At 37.9% G+C, this 22,956-nt stretch overlaps 1 protein-coding gene across 1 annotated transcript in view; it reads right to left on the reverse strand.

Annotated features, from left to right (window-relative positions):
• plch1 (phospholipase C, eta 1) overlaps positions 1–21,997 on the reverse strand; it is a 104,633-nt gene extending 82,636 nt beyond the window's left edge. Inside the window, exon 1 of the mRNA XM_073929989.1 lies at positions 21,791–21,997. Within this exon, the coding sequence (XP_073786090.1) occupies positions 21,791–21,959 (169 nt within the window). The 5' untranslated portion in view covers positions 21,960–21,997. The remainder of the gene's footprint in view (positions 1–21,790) is intronic.
• Between the last annotated feature and the right edge of the window lie 959 nt (positions 21,998–22,956).

The raw sequence follows: 22,956 nt of genomic DNA on the forward strand, positions 1-22,956 counted from the left end.
TTTGATGTGATGTTCAACCACTCTTAATGAGCTGCGATGAAAACAAAATTATATTTGGCTGTTTTTATACATAGAAGGACTTACTAAAAGTCCAGCCCTGTCTTCATGTTTCAGTTGAGAATACATCAAATGGCTTTAAAACATACTATGTCACTATATTATACCACTTTGTTACCAAAGTGTCTGGAGTACTGTAATGAATATGTCTATTCAAGTGTGGAAACAGAAATGACAAATTTTAACTAAATGTCATCAAAATATTTTTGAAAGTAACAAATTACGTTCAAGAGTAAAATAAAGTGGCAATTTTAGTAGTTTTTAATTGATACATAGTCTGTAATAGTCTGTATAACTTATTGCACAATATATTGAGGAATAATAAAAAACACATGAATCATAAGGCAACTGTAAAGAGGAACAGCCTTTTTTTAATTATTTAGAATATTTTTTTTTCTGTGCTTGATTCTGTGTATTTGTGTAACAGAAATTGGCAATGGATATTTTGATGAATATTATGGATATTTATTTTTTTAAATGATGAATGTGAAGAACTAACTAACTAACTAACTAACTAACTAACTAACTAACTAACTAACTAACTAACTAACTAACTAACTAACTAACTATATACACTCACTGGTCACTTTATTAGGTATAACTGTCTAACTGCTGGTTAACGTTACCTTTTAATCGACCAATCACATGGCAGCAACTCAATGCATTTAGGCATATAGACATGGTCAAGAGGATCTGCTGCAGTTCAAACCTGGCATGGTTGTTGGCACCAGACGGGCTGGTTTGAGTATTTCAGAAACTGATGATTTGCTGACTGGGATTTTCATGCACAACCATCTCTAAGGTTTACAGAGAATGAGCCGGAAAAAAATAAAAAATAGATAAATAAATATCCAGTGAGAGGCTGTTCTATCTATGCCACAAAGAATTAAGTCAGTTCTGAAGGCAAAAGGGTGTCCAACCTAGTAGTAGTAAGGTGTACGTGGAATTGGCTGGAAAGTGTATATAAATGCCAAAACTGGAAACGTTGGCAGCTATCTGAAATTTAAAAAAAAAACTTTACAAAAAAAACTTTACAAACAAGTAGTAAAATTGCTAAAACTAAAATATTCTGAAAAAAAAAAAATACAACTGAAATAAAGACAAAAACTTTAAAAAGACAATCAAACCTGTATATAAAGGCAGGTTCCCAGAAATAAATTAAGCTATGGTACTGGTAATATATCCTTAAGACATTTGTTACATGATATCTTACATTTCTGTATATGGAGCTCTAAACAGTTCTTCTTAACATAGGAGATTATCAAAACATTTTATTTGCATAATACCCCAGTACTAACATTACATAACATTATATGCAACATCATGATTTATTTCAGTTCAAACACATGCTTGTAGACAACATACTGGGGAAGATACAGATCAACTGGAGTAGGATTTAACATAATGGACAGGACAGTTGTGAGGGATTTAAAAAACTAATCTTTCTCTCAGAAAGCAATGTCAACATGATGCAAATGCACACACACACACACACACACACACACACACACACACACACACACACACACACACACACACACACACACACACACACACACACACACACACACACACACACACACACACACACACATAAATAGTTAGGAAACACTTCTCTACTAAGTGATTAGAAGCACTTAATGGATGAAGGCTCAGACACTGTGTCAATTCACACAGCCTATAATGCTGAAGTGGAATTAACAGTTCTGAAATTAATTGAAGGATAAAAAGTCAGAAAATAGAATACAGTAGGGAAAAAGTACGTAAGAAAAAGTAATCTGTCTGCTCCAGTTTACACAGGATGGACAGCAGGTTTCTAAGCTAAGATGCTTATAGAGAACCCATGTTAGATTCGGGTCTCTGCATAAAAACAATACATTTCTGAAACCCAGATTATAGAGGGCAGGTGATGAAATATCTACAAAAGATCCAAAACATTTGCTCAGTACCTTCTATGCTCTCCACAAATTCATCTGTTTATCAACATCCTCTTCCTGTCCCTCCCAAAGCTTTGGCCCACTTACACTATCAGCAGTTCACAGATCGGCACACAATCCACAATCCAATTAGATCTTACATGACCATGAAAGACATTGCTTTCTATTCCCATTTCAAACATCTTCTAACTATGGGTGTAACAGTTCATGTAGCCATCCTGAATCATCATCAGTACACTGGCACACTGTAAAAAACACAGTACGTTATGGTACAATGTAAAAAAATCTATTATCAATGTCCCATATTTCAATTCAAATGTGTAAATGCATTATTATTATTATTATTATTATTATAAATAAATAAATGAGGAACTTCATTCATTCATTTTCTTGTCAGCTTAGTCCCTTTATTAATCTGGGGTCGCCACAGCGGAATATACCGCCAACTTATCCAGCAAGTTTTTCCACACACACATTCATACATACTCATACACTATGGACAATTTAGCCTACCCAATTCACCTGTACCGCATGTCTTTAGACTGTGGGGGAAAATGGAGCACCCGGAGGAAACCCACGCGAAGGCAGGGAGAACATGCAAACTCCACACAGAAACGCCAACTGAGCCGAGGTTCGAACCAGCGACCCAGCGACCTTCTTGCTGTGAGATGACAGCACTACCTACTGTGCCACTGCCTCGCCCTAAATGAGGAACTTAAAAAATCTATAAACAAATCACAAAATACGGAAAAGTGCTGATACTTTTTGATGCAGTATCTAAAAAATGTGTCACTCATGTGTGAGGCACAGCAAAAGACATGAGTGTATAACGGCCATGCACATCAGGTGTGTTTGGATAAAAAACAATGGAATATTTTACAAATATTTTACATTAAATTCGAGAGGCATCTCATTCTCCATGAACAGCCTGGGTCACTAGATGTTCAAAGTACAGAAAAGGAACAAAAAATAAATAAATAAATGCTTCCATTTGATTTAACTGGTTCAACTGTAACTCTACATTACCTGCCAAAAGTCTTATCATCGATCGCAGTTGTAAGAACAACAAATAATAACTTGATTTCTAGTTGATCCTTTGAAAAAGTGGCAGAAGGTATTTTTTCAACGAATCATCTGTTGAACTGCATCCCAATCATCACAAATACTGCAGAAAACCTATTGGAACCTGCATTGCTGCAAGATTCTCACAGATATTAGTCAAGTTTGGTGAAGGGAAAATCATGGTTTTGGGTTAAATTCAGTATTGGGGCGTGCGAGAGATCTGCAGAGTGGATGGCAACATCAACAACTTGAGGTATCAAGACATTTGTGCTGCCCATCACATTACAAACTACAGGAGAGGTTAAGGATAGTGCTCCTTCTCATAGTTCAGCCTCCACATCAAAATTCCTAAAAGTAAAGAAGGTCTTGGTGCTCCAGAATTGGCCAGCTCAGTCATCAGACATACACATTATAGAGCATAACTGGAGGCATTAAGATGAAGGAGGAGGCATTGAAGATGAATCCAAATAATCATGATGAACTCTGTAAGTCCTGCAAGAACGATTTCTTTGCCATTTCAGATTACTTTATCGATAAATTATTTGAGTCATTATAAAGATGTATGGATGCAGTCCTCCAAGCTCATGGGAGTCATACACAATATTAATTCTTTTTCAACTGCACTATGACTTTATATTTTATACTGTACATTATTTATGTTAATGACAAGACTTTTGTCGAAGCAAAGTCAGACCTTACTGTCCTAATTAAATAATTAAAAATCAAGGCATGATCATATTTTATTTGGGTAAAATAAGCGCAATCTAGAGGCCTTTGTCTTTATAATAAGCCACTTCTGATACCAAATGATCAACTAGAAGTCAAGTTATTATTTGTTGTTCCTTCAACTTGGACACCTGACAAGACTTTGTCAGATAGTGTAACTGTAACTGAGCTCCATTAACATGTTTTTGTGCCAAAAACCTGATATGTTATTTTTAGCTGAACTAATCCTTTACATTTTTGGATGTAATTGTCTGCACACACTGTGCTATAAACATGGGTGATAAATAAACATTAGGTATACGCTTGTATTGCGCTTGTATTATTATAAAGTACACCTTTATAATAAATCTCTATATTTTCCTAAAACAATACCTGGCAAAAGGGTCCCACACATTTATCTGAAGCATATTGCAGAAAACCATTTATTCTACTGTCTCACAACAACAATTTCTCAGATTATTCTAAAAAAAAGCAATGGAGGCAGTAATAAGAGAGATATTCTTAACTGCACACTCTATTTAAACAAGCCCTTCTTATTATGAAAGATTCACGTCACTCTCTAAAGCATATTAAGATAGTGTGACAGAATAACACGCTCTCTGCTCTTAATAAGTGCCTGCCCTAGTCTGGCTTTAACATTATTTTGTCCCTTTATAGTACTACTCTTAATATAGAGACTTTTAATCTACTCTTTTGCCTTTGTGGCATCTTGTCCAGATCCTGGATTTCAAATCTTTTTTTTTTCTTTTCCCCCACCAAGTCCTTTGTGGTTCCAGAGTTTCAGGAATAAAAAAGTAACAACAGAGAAACTTCTCAAGAAAACTTCTCCAAAAAACATCCAGCAAAAGTATATATTTTCACTGATGTAATAACATTGCATTTTAAATCAAGGATACACACACAAAAACTTTTCTCTCTCTCTTTTTATAAAGTAACAGTACTCACACAAAGTCACAGTCTATAAGTGTTACTGTGGAGGAAATTATTGATTTGTATTCTCATGAAAGCATGACACCACCTTTCCACTGCAGCAGCAGTTTGTTTTCTCTGGCTGAGTCGCAACATAAGTTTGCAGCACACTCCAATAAAGATGTGAGCATCAACAAACTACAGCATAAACTGTGTGTGGATGAGGCTGATGAGACACTGATCAAACAAAACCAAATAAACAAACCTGTTGGTGTTGGTCACTTCCTGTCAGTGCAGCATGAATTAGCCTGTATTAAGCAACTCACTCTCTAGGCAGCAGATGGCAGAGACAGCTCACAAGGTTTTTGTACTCGGCAAAAGGACAGCAAGAGGTATCGATTTAGCATCCATATCACAATGTGTGCATCTATAAGTCACATCACAGGATAGGCAATGCTGAGTTGACATTATAGCAGACCAGGAGCCACACTCACAAATTTTAAAGTGTGTTTTAAGGTCTGTGACTGTGAACATTTTAAAAGAGTTGCAAGATTTCAGTCAAAAGAAATAGCACTGATTGTAACTTTAATAAAGGCCTATTTTTTTATTATATATGCACTGTAAAAAATCTTGTTGCCACTTTTTTTTGTTAAGTCAAATGAACTTTTCTAGTCATCTCAACATATTTCAATCAGACTGACTAAAATTATTAGTAAACTAGACTAAAAAACTTTGTATAACTTGTTGAAATGTTGAAACCTGATTCATTAATTAAATAGATTAAAGCAACAAAAACAGACCTTTTGTCATAATGTTTTTTACAGTGTACAATGAAGTCTATAAACCGCTATTTTTGCATTTGATTATTCAATTGTGCTTTCTGATTACTGTTAGACTTCACGGGAATGCATAAAGCACTGTTTATTGTAGGTGCATCTCTTTGCTTTCCTTGTAATTTCTTTATTATACTCCATTTCTCTTGGGTTTTTTAGGTATCGAAAAAGGACAAAATTCCACCATGCCGTCCAAACTTTAAGGATACCGGGTATCAGATTTGCACAATCCATATGCACTCGCTCGAAAGCTTGACAGAGCCCCTGCGCATAGCTACAGTTACTAAGACACGATTGGGCGTGGCTTGGCGAAGGGTCAATGGGGTAAGCTAAATCATCTGTAGTCTATGTGTGTGAATGAGAGTTGCACAACCATATCTAGGGTTTACAGAGAATGCTCCAAAAAAAACAAACAAAAAAAAAATCCAGTAAGCGGCAGTACTGTGGATGCTCATGGCTTGATGCCAAACGTCTGAGGAGAATAGCCGGACTGGTTTGAGCGGATAGAAACGCATCAGTAACTCAAATACCCAATCGTTACAACTGAGAAGACCAGCGTACAACACATCAAACCTTAAGGCAGATGGACTACAGCAGCAGAAGACCACACCATGTGCCACTCCTCTCAGCTAAGAACAGAAAACTGAGGCTACAATTCACACAGGGTCACCAAAATTGGACAATAGAGCATTGGAAAAACATTGCCTGGTCTGATGAGTCTCAATTTCTGCTGCGACATTCAGATGGCAGGCTCAAAATTTGGCATCAACAACATGAAAACATGGATCAATCCTGCCTTGTATCAAAGGTTCAGGCTGGTGGTGGTGGTGTAATGGTGTGGGGGATTTGTTTTGGTACACTTTGAGTTCATTAGTACTAATTGAGCATTGTGTCAATGCCACAGCCTACCCAAGTATTGTTGCTGACCATGTCCATCCCTTTATGACCACAGCCATCTTCTGATGGCTACCAGCAGGATAACACACCATGTCATAAAGCGCAAATCACCTCAGACTGGTTTCTTGAACATGACAATGATTTCACGTTACTCAAATGGCCTCCAGATTCAACAGATCTCAATCCAATTTTTCCTACATTGTGCATCTTGTTTCAACACTTTATGCAACATATAAACAAAGTATTTGTCTTTCTTTGTTTCTCGTTTTGATTCTAACACCTGGTAAGCATTAGAATGTCTCTAGGCTGCTGTTCCTTCATCCAAACAAAGCAAAGCTGTACTTTGGATAAAAGTTGGTGGCTTTCTGCAAACCACTTAAAAATAAAACTCGCACCTTTTTATCCAAGAGATAAAGACCAGCTCAAGTGCAAAATAAAAACATTGTGTGCCTCTTCCATGTTGCTGTATGAACTTGTTTTTAAGGACTTATGGTATTCCTTGGACCCAAACAAGTGCGACTTGAGTTTTAAAAATATGGAAACAAAACCAAGGATACAACAAGGACACCAAGAATGCATGCACACACGAGGACACACACTCTTCACTTGACTCAGTGTGCCAAAACATGCAACTTAATTTGTCACTTAACTTGCAAGTCTTGAGGGTGTAAGGGAATGTCCGGAAGGATCAAAGGTCATGGACAAGCACATTCTGCCACTCTTGTTGGTACAATGAGGGTCATCAATTAGATCTCTAAATGAAGAAATCCATTTTAATGAGCGGTCGAGACTAATGAACAGGTAATTGGGGTCTTTCTACCTTGCTCTTTACACTCTTTTTTGCTCTCTGGCTAAGTCCCTTGTCCTCCTCTTTGGACTTTTATTATTTTTATTAGCACAAGTCTCTCCAGCTCATTTAAAACAAATTAGCCGCGTGTTGAGTAAACCTTCACAGCCGATTAGTGCACTCTTCACAGTGGGGACTCGGCACAAATCTCTAGGGAAAGAAATGTGTTCATTAGGCTGCAGAGAGAAGTGCGAACACTTGAAAGAAAGATTGACAAGAGCTTCGCGCTTCTAGGATGCCAAACTCCCCTGTCACTTCATGACATGCTAATAATGAGTTAAAGAGACTATTCAGCTGCACTCTGGGGTAGAACTTAATTGAAATCAATTAAAATGCCTAAAAAGGGATAGTATACTGCTTTTTTATTGGAATGAATTCATGATATCACATCACAGTGAAGCGTTCTGCCTCTCTTTATCTCTATTTGGATGGGACTAGTTTTACTGGGCAACGTTAGAGAAATTATTTTGATTTTAATCCTATCTGAATCAGCTATGTCTGTCTTTTCTCAATTCTAGACCAAATTACCTACTGTTTTGCACTTTGACTCAATATACAGAAAATGAAATGGGTTGCAATTTCCCCTTCTTGTTTACTTTAAAATCGACTTTAAAAATCAATCAAGGCAAATTACCATGACAAAAGAAACAACAGATTTCATGTAGCTCAATTATTCACGCCCCATTTCTTAATGCAGTCTACCTGATGGTTTAATCAAAGCTATTGACTCTGAGCGCACTTATATTTCTAAATTTGTCCATGCACCAGATGGATTTAGGCAGGACTTCAGCTTAGTAGAGCATCGCAAAGCACAAAGCAGACAGAGAGGAAATCAGAAGCCAACTGTGAGGAACAGAAAAGCAAAGCAATATTTAATTAATACTACAGTGCTTTGACCTGCTTTTGACCCACACAACTCAGATGGCAAGAGGGAAAAGAGGCAGAAAGTGTAAATAAAGCAGGGGCTGGAGGTTCTTCTTTAGATATTGGAGACATAGGAGAACTAACTGTGCTCAACAGAGTGGCGGCTGGAGAAGAGAGCGCAGATCAAAGCGGCCTGGTGAGAAGTACAGCGAGTTATCAAACACTGAATAATTGGGTCGTAGAAGCTCTGTGATGCCTAAATCACAAAGCACTGCGTGTTCGGAGCCATCAGAGCAGGAACACAAAACCGAGGATGAGACATGCATTATGCAGACAGACACCTGCGCACGGGTTCAACAAACTGCTCAGTCTTGCACCGATGCCTCTGGAAATGCATTTAGCAAGTAGTTTTTTTATTGGGGGGCTTTTGAAAGATGCATTTTATGTTTTAAAATTATGTACTGTTAAAAGCCTAATGCGTGAACGTCATACAGAGCTGACAATATATTCAATAATTCAGTATCAATTGCAATTTTAGTTCACAGACTGTATCTAAAGGCGCTTTCACACTTGGTTCAACTGCCTGGACCAAACTCAAGTTCGATTGTCCCCCCATGCCACCTTCTTGGTTGGTTTGTGTTCACACTGCCTTTTTTCTTTCTGAACCCTGGTCTGATTGTGTCATCGAGCTGCTGTTGTGTGTACAGCTGTTGCTAGGTGATGGCCATGAAAGCAAAGTGCCAAAATGGAAAGACATAGCGTTAAGCACATCACGGTCGTTTTGCTTTTACTGAATCTTTTGGTTTTGGACAGAAAGCAACTTCCGTTTTTCTGCTGTAAAAATATTATAAACATTCAGAACATCACGCAATGTCTGCAGAAGCTGTTTTTGGAGTAGACAAGCAGGCATTATCACTGTGTTTGCCCTGGCTCAGTCACTGCTTGTCACCAAGGTACAGTATGTGATACACCAGCCTGATCTCACGAGAAAACGTAAGTATTTTACGTTTTGGCAGTTTAATTCGTACAAATTTGTACGAGTTCAATTGTACGAAATTGTACGATTTCAAAAAGGGACATGGCACCTCACCCCACCCCTAAACACAACCATCATTGGGGGATGAGCAAATCGTACTAAAATATACGAATTAGATCGTACGAATTCATACGAATCAGCCACTAAATGAAAAAGTTACGAATTGCCGTGAGATTGTGTTGGATACACAGACACATGCACACACACGCTAACGCACACAAACACAAACACAAACACATACACACACACACAAACACAGGAATGAACGTTATGAAAACGAGTTTGTTGTAAAGTTGTCGGTTCACTTCCATTATTTGATACGATTGCATTCATACCAGAAGTGAATTGGATCAGAGTTTACTCAAACTGTACCCCAGACCACCTCTTTCAGGCGGACTCATACAGTTCAAGGGTGCGCACCCAAGTTCAGAAGACATTGTTCACACTAGCTAAACGTACCATACTCTGACATCAAACAAACCTAAGTGTGAACCAAAAGTGCTGTTCTGAATGTTAAACGCTAATGTGAAAGCACCCTGAAGTCACGTATTTTCCTAAGTAGTGTGATAAAAGAGAATTTTTCAATACAACATATATAATATAATATAACAGTGGTTTGTTCTGTAGATTATCGAGAGGAAAAAAAAATTGCTTAAAGGGGCTAATAATTGTGTCCCTAAAATGGTGTTTAAAAATTAAAAACTGCTTTTATTCTAGCCAAAATAAAACAAATAAGACTTTCTCCAGACGAAAACATACTATCAGACATACTGTGAAAATTTTCTTGCACTGCTAAACATCATTTAGAAAATATTTTAAAAAGAAGAAAAGAATTTGAAGGGGGCTAATAATTTTGACTTCAACTGTGATATGTCTGAATTCATAGTACTATATCTGGTGAGATTCTGAAGTGAGATTCTACGCTATCCCATGATGCTGGTAGTCCATCTGATAAAGAGAAATGCCAGATGTTGTACATCCAAATTACATTCATACTACTCATATTGATAATATGTAGAATGCACTTTTCTAATGTTCGTGTACTAAACTCAAAATCAAAAAATGTATTACCTACTTTGCGATTTCATTTCAGATACATTTTTAAAAACTTTTTTATTATTATTATTATTTAACAGCTCTTTGTGTAGGGTACGATTTTAAAGCAGCATGTCATACCAATTAGCCATAATTTATAAATGAGCCTGCAGTGTAAGCCTGAAGAGTGTATTGTTCATGAAGCAACCACCTGGATGTACTTTATCCTGCTTATTGCAAGAAAGCTGTAATAGTGTGTTAATACTTTAAATAAACTCAAAGTGACATCAATGAAAATTGCTGAATGGAGACCTATGATTTATTCAGTCACAAGATGATGCCAAACAGTGAAAATAAAATTGCAGAGGAAATCAAACTGATCAAAAAAAAAAAAAAAAAAGACAAAAACTCATTCTTTAAAAATCAAACACATCTATTCATTCATTTTCTTAGCACACTTTGTTTAGTCCTTTTATTCATCTGCGGTTGCCACAGTGACTTATCCAGCATGTTTTTTGTCCAGCTGCAACCCAGTACTAGGAAACACCCTTACACTCTCACATTGTCACACAAACACTACAGACAAGTTAGCTTACCCAATTCACATATAGCGCATGTCTTAGGATTGTGGGGGAAACCGGAGCACCCGGAGGAAACCCACACGAACACAGGGAGAACATGCAAACAGAAATGCCAACTAAACCAGCTGGGGCTCAAACCAGCGACCTTCTTGCTGTGAGGCGACAGTGCTAACCACTAAGCCACCATGTCGCCCTCAAACAAACATATGCTAAAATGTTTTAACTACTGCAGTAGTTTTAGTTTTAGTGTTGATGAATAGATAAATGACACTGTGCAACTGTTATAATGTCAACATGTTTAATGAATTACATGCATCACTGCATGAACTTTTGTGCTTCACATCACAATTGTTGAGCTGTGCTGGAGAGCAGCTCATTATCACCTGGGTAATGGCCTGAAATCTCAAAATGATGATATTCAGAGTCATGATACAAATTGTACATTAAAAGCACTTTCAGTTTGGGGGGTATAAGTGCTGCACGAATCTGGCTAAAATGAAAATCACTTTTTTTTTTTTGCTTAAAATCAAGATCACAATTTTTTTTGTAGATGTAAAATGTAAAAGATGTAGACAATTAATATTATTAATTATTAAACATATGGTAAAACAACAATAATAATATTAGGCCTATGTGCAAGTTTACTGCTGGTTAAAATGATGAATTTTGTGTAGACTTTGAATAATGGACTTGAATAGCTTTACATTTGTCCTGGTTGTTAATTCACAGTAAAAGTGATTTCATTTACATAATTCTGAAGCTGAATTATTATGTTTGAGAGATATGCTTGTCATTACTAGACAATTTTTTCACTGGTAACAAAAAACATTTGTCACTATCAGATTCCTTCTTGCATTATTCAATGTTATATGGGCTACACTAGATATACTGACCCAGTAAACACTTTGTGTGCGCTAAAAACATGAAGTGCTTGTTGTAATCATAACTTTAAAATGCGCATCATTTAAATGATGTGCGCGCCTTCACTTTCACTTCCAGTTAAGGCTCATGGCCGCCATCACTGTGAGAAAAAAGCACACACCTGCAAATCATACTTCCCGTGCGGCTCTCAAATGATTACTCTGTGCACTTTATTCAATGTTATTTACAGCCTATGCAGGTTCTGTTCGAAAAAGCAGGCATCATTGGCTGGGACGGGCAGTAGTAAACAAACAGCTCCCGATCAGCTCAAATACATCATTACATTAAGACAGAAATGGCATTTTTGGGTGAATTAGATCTTATAAATACAGTATGTGACACTTTTAATGCCATTTGGAGTTGAACAAACTATTACACCGAGTGTAAACATGTTAGCACCACAACCAAACTTTAACCTTGTGTAGGATTTTCACCGCATTTTGTGACTGGAATAACATACGCAGCTTTCTGACGCTACCTGCCGTGTGCATCTAAGTTTCCGGGAAATGCTGAGGGTTTTTTTTTTCTCTCATTCGCCGTGCGGTATCAAACATTGCATCAAAAATACACGCTTAGAGCAGTTCCTCGAATCAAATATCTCGTTTGTCGCGAGGGACATGAATGAATTCTCTGAATGAAAGAGCCAAACTGCAGTTAAAGTCCACCATTTAATAATTTGGCAAATAATTCAACTACAAATGTCCATATAAACACCATCACTTTCTCCCCTGTTTGTGTGTGTGTGTGTGTTTTGACTCTGAAAGTCAGAGCGTGCCCAAATAGACACTCTTTTCTCCTCTTTTCTTTCTCCGACACTCCCCCCTAATCGGAGCTGGACACGCCCACTTTTCTAACTTTTTCCAAAGTAGAGGTGTGAAACACCCTGCTGAAACGAGGGGGTTTCATGGCCCTTTAATTATGTGTATGTCTAAGGTCCCTCCGCAGTGAACAATTTTAGCAGTTAAAACTCATCTTCTGGTCATCAATAAGACATATTCTAATTATTTCTTTTTTTATTCATTCATTCATTCATTCATTCATTTACTTTTCAGCTTAGTCCCTTTATTAATCTGGGGTTGCCATAGCGGAATAAACCGCCACCATATCCAGCATATGTTTTACAGAGCGGATGCCCTTCCAGCCACAATCCATCACTGGGAAATATTTCTATTTTTATGTAAATACAGAACAGCTTAAACATTACGCTGCACCCTTGCCTCGTTTTGTATATAGAAGGAACAATGTAAATTAGTCCATTAAGTCACTACCTGCTCCATTTTCACTTGGTTAGATTCAGTATTTAATGCTGCACAAGTGTGGCAATAGGCTAATCTGGATTATTTCAACCATAAATGTTTGAACCACAAACTGAATTAAAACAGAGCGAATGCTGGGTTGTCATGCTGTGGTACTCGACAATTTGATCTCGATCGAGTCCAGCAATAATGCCTGCTTTTTTCGCCTGTGAAACAAAGCCATTGGTTGTGCGTGCTTTTTCAGAAATTGGGTAACATTACTGGTTAAACACATTGTGTAACTAGAACAGGCATTGAAATTGATTGTCTAATAAATAGCCTATGCTTGGCTGCGTGCTGTGCATCAATCATTTTCATTCAGAAACATGAGGAACAACGTTTAATTTCTTATGACACAAGCTGTTGAAGCAGGACTAAAAGAGGTATGTTAAATTGGAAGCGAGCTAATATCCATCCTGAATATAAGAGTATTTTCATAAAATATTAAATATAACATGTGCTCCTATACAGGGCCGGAGGAAGCTGAACTGCCGCTCTAGGCAGAGGACGATCACACCGCCCTCAACCCCAATGTGAAAACGAAAGTGACCAGTTATGAAAATGTGACGTGTTGCGGACCTCTATTCTGCTGCCCTATGCGCGGATATAACTGAGGACGCGCGGGTGCTGAGGGAGGGAGGGAGGTGTCGCGGACACTGCGCAATCTATTCTACCGCCCTATGCGCGGATATAACTGAGGACACGCGGGTGCTGATGGAGGTGTCGCTGATGCCGCCCTCTCTATTCTTGCGTCTATGCGCGAATATATCTGAGGACATGGGTGGTGAGGGAGGTGTTGCGGACATAACTGAGGACGCGGGTGGTAAGGGAGGTGTCGCGGATGCCGCCCTCTCTATACCGCCGCCCTAGGCGGCCGCCTAGGTCGCCTCAATGGATGCGCCAGCTCTGCTCCTATATATACATACTCCCAGGGCCGTTTATATTAAAGTTGATATTTAGCTACACCGTGTTGGTATTTGGTAACATCAAATTTTTACGAAGTGAGTCGTTAGCCCAATGCTCAACCCACAACTTGAAGGACCAGGACATACACTACAGTAAATTTAGATTCACCTATACCACATGTCTACCCACTACTCACTGCACCACCATGCCGCTCACATATAATAAGTATATATAGTATATACCTGTATATAGTAATAAACATCTGATATTCGTAAATTTAGGAAGTGTCTATACAAAGTAATGACACTTGACTAAACATTTCAAAACCTTAGTAACATTTGAATAAATGTCCTACAGTCATACTACCGTACTAATATTTTTAGATTTTTGATATTAATTAAAATCAATTATCAAGCAATTTAAAGAAATGCACAAAATAAACACACCTTTTAAATCTGTAATTAAAGGTAATCTAGAAAATATAGATATGCTGAAAGTTCAGAACATGCAAATGACATACCATGACTCTCAAAAACCATTATTCCCTCGATTTCATGTAAATCATGTGAGTGTAAAATAGAGTTGAGAAACAGGTTAGTGAGAAAAAAACACTAAACTAGATCATGGAATAACCAGGTATGGTTATGCACCAGGTAGCATTTGATTGGCCACAGCGTTTTCTAATCAAAGAATGATAATGATAATTTTCTCTTATTTGTGTGTTGATCTACGCTTGTATTGTGGGACTCTTGTTTTGAAAATAAGACCAGCATTATAAAGCTCTTAGACAACACAGCCAGACATGGAGTATTTCATCCCATCACATCTTTGTTGTCAGAAAAAAAACAGAAAGAGGGATTATGCATGTCTTTAGCACCCCCAATGATTTACAGGGTCTCTACATGTATACATGTATATTGTGAAATGTGTCACATATGTTTGTAATGAAGCAACAAACACATCAAGACTGCTAAATATGAGTGTTCAATGCACGTTTATGCATCGGGTCATATCACTCAGCTCTTTACTGTCATTTACTGAAAGGACACCAATAAAACATATCTGTTAATGAGGAGGTCGATATTAATTCCTGCCTCTGTTTACATATATGTATAATCAATCATTCATTCATTCCTTTATTAATCAGGGGTTGCCAAAGCGGAATGCACTTCCGGCCACAACCCAACACTGGGAAACACCCATACACACTCTTTCACACACACATACACTAAGGAGAATTTAGCTTATCCAATTCACATATACCACATGTCTTTGGACTGTTGGGGAAATCGGAGCACCCAGAGGAAACCTAAGCGAACACGGGGAGAACATGCAAACTCCATACATAAATGCCAATTTACCTAGTCGGGGCTTGAACCAGTGACCTTCTTGCTGTAAGGTAGTTGTCCTACCCACTGTGCCATCGTGATGCCCATACGCATAATCACAATTCTAAAGATATCTCTGTCATGTATAAATACATCTAAATGCATCTTTTGTCAATTATAATTATAATTTAGCCTACATACCATCCACAACATATCTCAGGATTAAACTTTCATTTCATTCACTCACTCCTTCTAGCTAAAATAAACTTCTCTAACACTTCAGTTAACAAGGCATCTACTCACTTATTCATTCATTTTCCTTCAGCTTAGTTCCTGGTTTATCAGGGCTCACCACAGCAAAATAAACTACCAACTACTATGGCATAGGGCTGTGTTATTGATCGAATCACAATCGCAATTTGAAACACTGTGGTTAGCTAATCGCAAGAGGTGATATGAAATATATATGTATTATTTAATTTCCCCCGCCCAAAGCAAATGCATGACTTCTGTCTGTGTGTGATAGCCTAACTAGCCAATCGAGTGAGCAAACTTTCGTTCTGCCCAATCAGAATTATAACCATACTATGCGGGAAGCCCACAATAAAAAACAAACAAGAAAGCACGGGCAATTGGGATGATGGCATCTGTTGAATAAGAAGCATTAATATACCAAAATAATATTTTGGCTTCAAAGTCAAAGACACCAAACAAAAACAGTTCATTTTCAAGAGCTGTTGCAGAATTGTTGCCACGGCTTACAGATTATTGACCTGAAGCATGACTACAAAATTAAATCGCAAATCAAATTGCAATCGTAATATCTGTCAGAAAAATCTCAATTAGATATTTTCCCCAAATTGCACACCCCTTCTCTGGCATATGTTTAATGCAGCAGAAACCCTTCCAGCCACAACCCAGCAGTGGGAAACACCCATACACTCTCTCATTCACACACACTTGTACACTACGACCATTTTAGTTCATTCAGTCCTCTTATACCGCATGTGCTGGAGCACCCGAAGAAAACCCACGTCAAAACACGGGGAGAACACTACTTAAAATATTATTTGACAACTAAGTATAAATATTTTGCATGTGTGTGTTTCAGAGTATTTCACACTGTGTGTGTGAGCAACAGAAACAGAGCTACAAGCTGTAAAGTGTCGGAGAAGAGCTCATTAATATTCACAACGATTCCACATATAGTCAAAACTGAGCTTTTCTTTCTAGAGGTAATTTCTGTTGTTATAAATGAGCATATAAAACTGTTTCTGGAGAATTTTTGCTCTTACCAGAGCCTTAAACCTACTATGTAGATATCAGAGAAAAACGTAACATTGAATCAATGCACTCTGGCATCTTTAAGCTTGATAAATACACCAGCCAATCTTGTAAACAACATAAAAAGCTATTCTCACCACAGGGAGAGCTTTAACACTCTTAAACTACATAATATATCAACATTACATCGGCCAGCAGCCAACCAGCTGCCTAGACATCAGCATTAGAATTGGCTACTAAAAAACCCATTACAGACATCCCCTAATCATAAGCATCATTATCTTGATCACCACCAAAATCATCAGGAAGGTCAGGTTAGATTACAGCCGAAGCAATAACTCCATTTCACCCCAAGCTCTTTCCACCAGAAGAGGATAAAAGAAGACTCCATTCACAAGGCGGATCTGAGCCAGGCAGGCAGGGAGATGGTTTAGCAGTGCTGTCATGGTGTTGACACTGCCTCAGAGCACTGTAAGGCAGAGGATCTGGATGAGGAACATGTCACACACAAATAAAGCAGATTAAACTGTGTCTGTGCACGAGCTGTGCTATAAATACCCAACAATATATCTGTGCTTGCTCTGTGCTCTGTGCTAAGTCAAATCTTTGATGAAAACTATGTGTTCTAGCTGACCGTACAGTTATTGTGGATTTAGCCAGCCTGGATTTTTTTCTTCTTTTCTTTAACATTTAAACACCCTATTTTCTGTGGATGTAAAGTGATCAGTGCTCAGCTGTCCTTCCTCTCTTCAATTTAAATGTCTTTTTATCTCGAACAACTAAATGAATGCTTAGATCAACTTACCCTACTATATTATGATTGAAAATACTAAAGTATTACACTATCGAGAGGGGTCTGGATGCAGACCCGGTGCACTGCAATCTGAGCTGCATCCAATAGTTTTTAATGCGCTCACCTAACCCCACCCCTAACCTTATTCCTCACAGTGACATAACTAGCTCCACTGAGTGCATTGTTTCTGACAATGTATCACTGAGATTTGCAGTCTCAGCTTGCATCATCAAGGCTGCATCTAGATACTACTGACACTATCAGTGCTGCTAAATGTATCCCATGAAATTGAAGATCACTCTTTCACAGGAGGTTTTCCTGCTGTCTTAAAGGGAGTTCTATCCCAAAACTGAAAATTCTATTAACTGAAAATACTGGAAACCTGTAATCAATGACTTCCATATTGTTCCACTAAAACCTCTAACTCAACAGTTACAGGTTTAAAACATTTTTAATTTTGTGCTAAACAGTGAAAATATTGAAACAAATAAAAATATGGAAACACACAAGGCTGAATAAATAGTGTATAACTTTTAATCTTTGGATGAACTAACTCTACAAATGTGCCATTGCATACAGTTTTATGCACAACTTTGAGCACCCCACTGTGGCTGCATAATTATGAGATCTTTCGTTATAGGAGAAGATCACAGTGAAATGCCATTCGGTTTCTAGTAAAAGCTAGATAATGTCATGTGTTTCAGACAGTAGTGTAGCCATATTGAGATGTGGAAAAATTAAGTTAAACTGAAAAAATAGGCTATGCAAAAGTTTGGTCACCTCTCTTTCGTGTGGGTTTTTAAAACCTGTAGTCACTTGATACTAACTGATTACAACAACAACAACAAAAAACTATTTGAGTGACTCAGTGAACCTTAACAATCCTAACACTGGTGGAACCATTAAAAAAAAAGGATATTTAAGATTGATGATTGCTAGTTGTGCTTTTACTTATTGTAAACCAAAAAACAGACCACCTCCAAAGAGCTCCAGCAACAACTTACTGCTGATAATGTTACTTGTACATTGTTCCACAGTTTAGCGCATTCTTCATAAAGAACAGCTCAATGGAAGAGTGATGCAGAAGAAGCCATTTCTGCATTCTGCCAACAAGAAGTCATTTGAAAAGGGCAAAGGATCATCTGGACGAGCCTGAATCATTCTTGGAAAACTATACTGTGAACAGATGCCACAACCATAAACGCTTTGCATGACGGAAAAAATACAGCATTCCAGGAGAAGAACATGCTCCCTACTGTAAAATATGGTGGAGGGTCCATTATGTTGTGCTGATGTGTGGCAAGCACAGGTACTGGAAACCTTGTCAGAGTTAATTCCACCCAGTATCAGCAGATTCTGAACAACAATGTCCAGAAATCAGTCAAGAGGCTGTAGGACAATGACCCAAAGCACAGTTCCAGATCTACCAATTAATCTTCAGACACGGTACAATGATCTAGAAAGGACAATACAGTCCACAGACTTGGACATCATCGAAAATCTATGGATTGATTTGAAAATAGCCGTTCATGCTTGGCACCCATCAAACCTGATTGAACTGGAGAAATGTTGCAAGGAAAAATAATCTAAAATGTCTTCAGCAAGAACTCAGGGACTTTTCCTTGGCTATAAAGAAGCATCTACAGGCTGCCATTTCAACTAAAGATGACTCTACAAAAGATTGATGTCATTATTCTGTTAGGGTGCCCAAATTTTTGCATCTGTCTGTTTTTGTTAAGACTTAAATTGCATCACATCTGTTGATTTAATAAATGCCATGTCAGAACTGAAATGGTGCTTTTTTCCTAGGGTTTAAAATTAGGGGTGTCACGATTTCGATTTTTAATCAAAATCGATCGAAATTTATGCTCAATTTTGATTATCGAATCAAAAAATAGAATTGTCGATGCTGCCACGCCCCCATGTCATGTCAGCTTGGCTTGCCAAGCGGGAAAAAACAGGCTTGTTGAAGTACTTGTTAAACTGCAGAAGCAGGAGACCCGTCGACAGAACTTAAACGCTCTCCTCTTTCAATGAAGTCGCCGGTGTGTAAGCATTTTGGATTTCCAGTGAGTTATGTTGACAATGTTTGTGTTGGCGACAAAAAACACAGTTTTGCAAGCTCTGCTATGTACGTATTACGTACAGTTCGTCCGATAGACAACACCGGCATCGCAATCCTCCGCCACCCCCGTTGCAAATCCGCTCGCGAAAAGTACACACTCAGGCCCTGTTTACACTGTCTTTGTTTTTAAATGGCATTTTAGAACGACAGCGATTTGACATCCACAGTGGCGTGTAGCATTTCTGAGCAGCCCTCCTTCCTCTCTACCTCTGAAAATGCACATCACGTGACCACACAGACACAGACGCACACACAGCCATATGAGCTTGAGACAGCAGGTCCAGGCAGTCAGAGGACTGCTTCAATCTTTCACTCACTTGTACTTAGTCATTTTAGCGAACACCTCAGATACTGTTGGCTGGTTCTTGTTGGTTGTGCGTCTTTTTTACCAACGCCATTATAATGACACAGATCACTGCCTATTCTCGAGTCGCGCAGAAAAAGGGATTGACAGGTGGTAATTATGTGTGTATCTTGCCTTTATTCATTTACTGTATGATTTGTTTATGGGTAAAACAAAGACCATGCAGGTCTGGTAGTTTAAACGGTAGGCTACAAATAATTAATTGGTTATTAATTAATTAATTATTCATAATCGAAAATCGAATCGAATCGTGCCTTTAGAATCGAAAATGTAATCGAATCAAGGATTTGGAGGATCGTCACACCCTTATTTAAAATTTATCCAAATTAATTTGCTTATTTAAAAGACCAGCAGGCTATGACTTGCTATTATGAAAACTTCCAGGTTTGGCCAAACTTTTGCATATGACTGTATAGTCAGTTCTTACCAACATTTCTTCTCATGTATCAAAACCAAACTCCTTTTGCTCTTGCACAATTAAGCCAAACTCCAACAGAACAGACAGGAATAGGCACTCACCCAAAAGACACAGGAACAAATGCACTTAAATAGGATGTCATGGGAATACTTTGCCATTTCCAAAAAGCTGCGTACCTTTACACATCACAGAGATGTTTGCTAAAAGAAGCCCAAAAGCTGGTTTATGTTTACATTTGTAGGACAACACTGCATTCTGAACCATCTGTTCCATAAAACACTGAGAGTTTCACACTGAGCACATTCAGTCATGTAGAATGCCAGCCAGAGAGTGTTTTTTTTTTAAAGACACACGCACACACATGCATTGTACATTCTCACACCCTCTCTTGGCTATGAATCCCAGAGTAGATGTCTTTCACTATTTCTGAAAGGTGATAATAGGCAGCACATCATTTTTTTGCTCTTTTACAATTGACTCTCATATCTGATGCAATGTAGCGGTAAAAACAGAAGCTCAAAACTGTCAGTCTAATGAATGCGCAAGCTAATTTTAGGACTCAGAGCAAGGAGTAGGAGGTTAGTGTTTTCAGCCCAACTGACAGCCATTAAACAATAAAGAGCACTAAGACAAATTGAATTTGAGACCTATGTCATGTATCTCTGAGTAAGGAATACAAACATGAATACAAACACAAGCACACATACAGACGAGCTGATAATTAAGGTAATTTCAAACACAAAATCAAGCGCATCAACAAACATCTAAAAAAATTACAGCAAAACAACGCAAGCATAGCCGTGTTTCGTTAATGATTCTAGTTTTATATAAAATGGGTTAGTGAAAAATTGTAATTAAAGCTTTGGTAACACTTTATTTTGATGGTCCATTTGAGTATTAGTACACTGTCTGAATAATAACTTAAAAAAACTTTGCAAGTACATGTCAACTTACACTAACCCTAGCTCCAACCAAACAGACTACTTATAATCTAATGAGAATTAGTTGACATGTCGATGTAATGTAACTAAAACTCAACAAACGGACCATCAAAATAACGTGTGACCAAAGCTTTTTTTGCCACGATATATAAAAGATATTTCAAAAATCAATATTTGATGGAATAACCCTGATTTTCAACCACAAGAATCGAATTGTTGTTCTGACCAATTGTCATTTTCTAAAGAATAATAAGAAAATATTTATGCAAAATGTGTAAAACGTTATCAAATATTAACTGGTCACTCCAGGAGTTTGCGAGTCCAATGAGCCTTGAGATGAAAAAAAAGAGAAAAAAAAAACACAACAAAGATAAACTACAAATCTGACACAAATAATGCCATATGGTTTGATAAAATTCATTCATTTTGAAAATTGCAGTCATTTTAGTCTTCAAAAATCCTGGAGGGACTGTTTACTCACACTGAAATAGTTAATAAACCCAATAAATTCTGATAAATGTTTGTGTTCTCTTTATTTACTTCATTACAGTAGCTATATATAAATAATCTATCAGACTTTTAACCAATACGTTGCATTCTGCAAACACAAAGTTCACAAGAATCTTCTCACCTATATATGCCAAACGACACTTTTGTGGCACCGCCATGCTGCCTCCAACATGGTAGAACCTACGAGCCAAAAGAGACGCTACGTTGGCCATAGCTGAGCGCTCTGACGTCACGAAGAAAGGTCCCATGCCTTCAAAACACAAAGGTGACCGCTGGAAACTGAGTGTCATCCCTGAAGATCTCTCTCTTGCTCACTTCGCTTAAAACTGAGAGTCACATTCTCCCTCTGAGTGTACACATCTGACGCCCACTTCTTTACCCAGAACCCTTCACTCCACCCTCTCTTTGGTCATCTATCTTCCATCCTGCCAGCTATTCACGCAGAGCCTTTGAACCTTTGTAACGGTAGAAAGCAATACCGAGCAGGGATTTACACAGAATAGCTAATGTATTGTTGTGGGGGGGATGTGATGATGCTGGGGCTTTGAACAGATGTGTTTTTGTCCCAGAGGGTCAAAGTGAGCGGCATAAGTGGAAGTGAAAGCAGATAATGATATGACATAACACAAGTGGTCTTTTTGTGCTAAAAAAAAAGACATTAGGGCACATAAACCATCGAGCCTGTATAAAGAAGTCAATACATGGCAAAAACAAAAAAGATATAACTTTATAAAGTGAGCTGTTTGAAAAACCTAAGAAATGGGGATTTAAGGTATGGGTGGATGTCTCTGAGGTTCCAGATCTACCAAGTAATTCATCCGCAGTCACGGTGAACTGATCTAGAATGGACATTCTAATCCCCAGACTTGAACATCATCGAAAATCTATGGATTGATTTGAAAATGGCTGTTCATGATTGGCACCCATCAATCCTGATTGAACTTTAGAAATTTTGCAAGAAAAAATGGCCCAAAATGCCTTCAGTAAGAATTCAGAGACTTATCCTTGGCTATAAGAAGTGTCTACAGGATGTTATTTCAGCAAAAGGTGCCCCTAAAAAGATTGATGTCATTATTCTGTTGGGGTGCCCAAATTTTTGCACCTGTCTATTATTGTTAAGACTTAAATTGCATTGCATTGTTGATTGAATAAATGTTATGTTATGACATAACACAAGTGGTCCTTTTGAGTAAGAAAGAAAAGACATTAGGGCACATAAACCATCAAACCTGTAAAGAAGTCAATGCAGGGCCAAAAAAGAGATAACTTTATAAAGTGAGCTGTTTG

The sequence above is a fragment of the Danio rerio genome, chromosome 18 (assembly GCF_049306965.1).
Source record: "Danio rerio strain Tuebingen ecotype United States chromosome 18, GRCz12tu, whole genome shotgun sequence".
NCBI classification, from domain to species: Eukaryota; Metazoa; Chordata; class Actinopteri; order Cypriniformes; family Danionidae; genus Danio; species Danio rerio.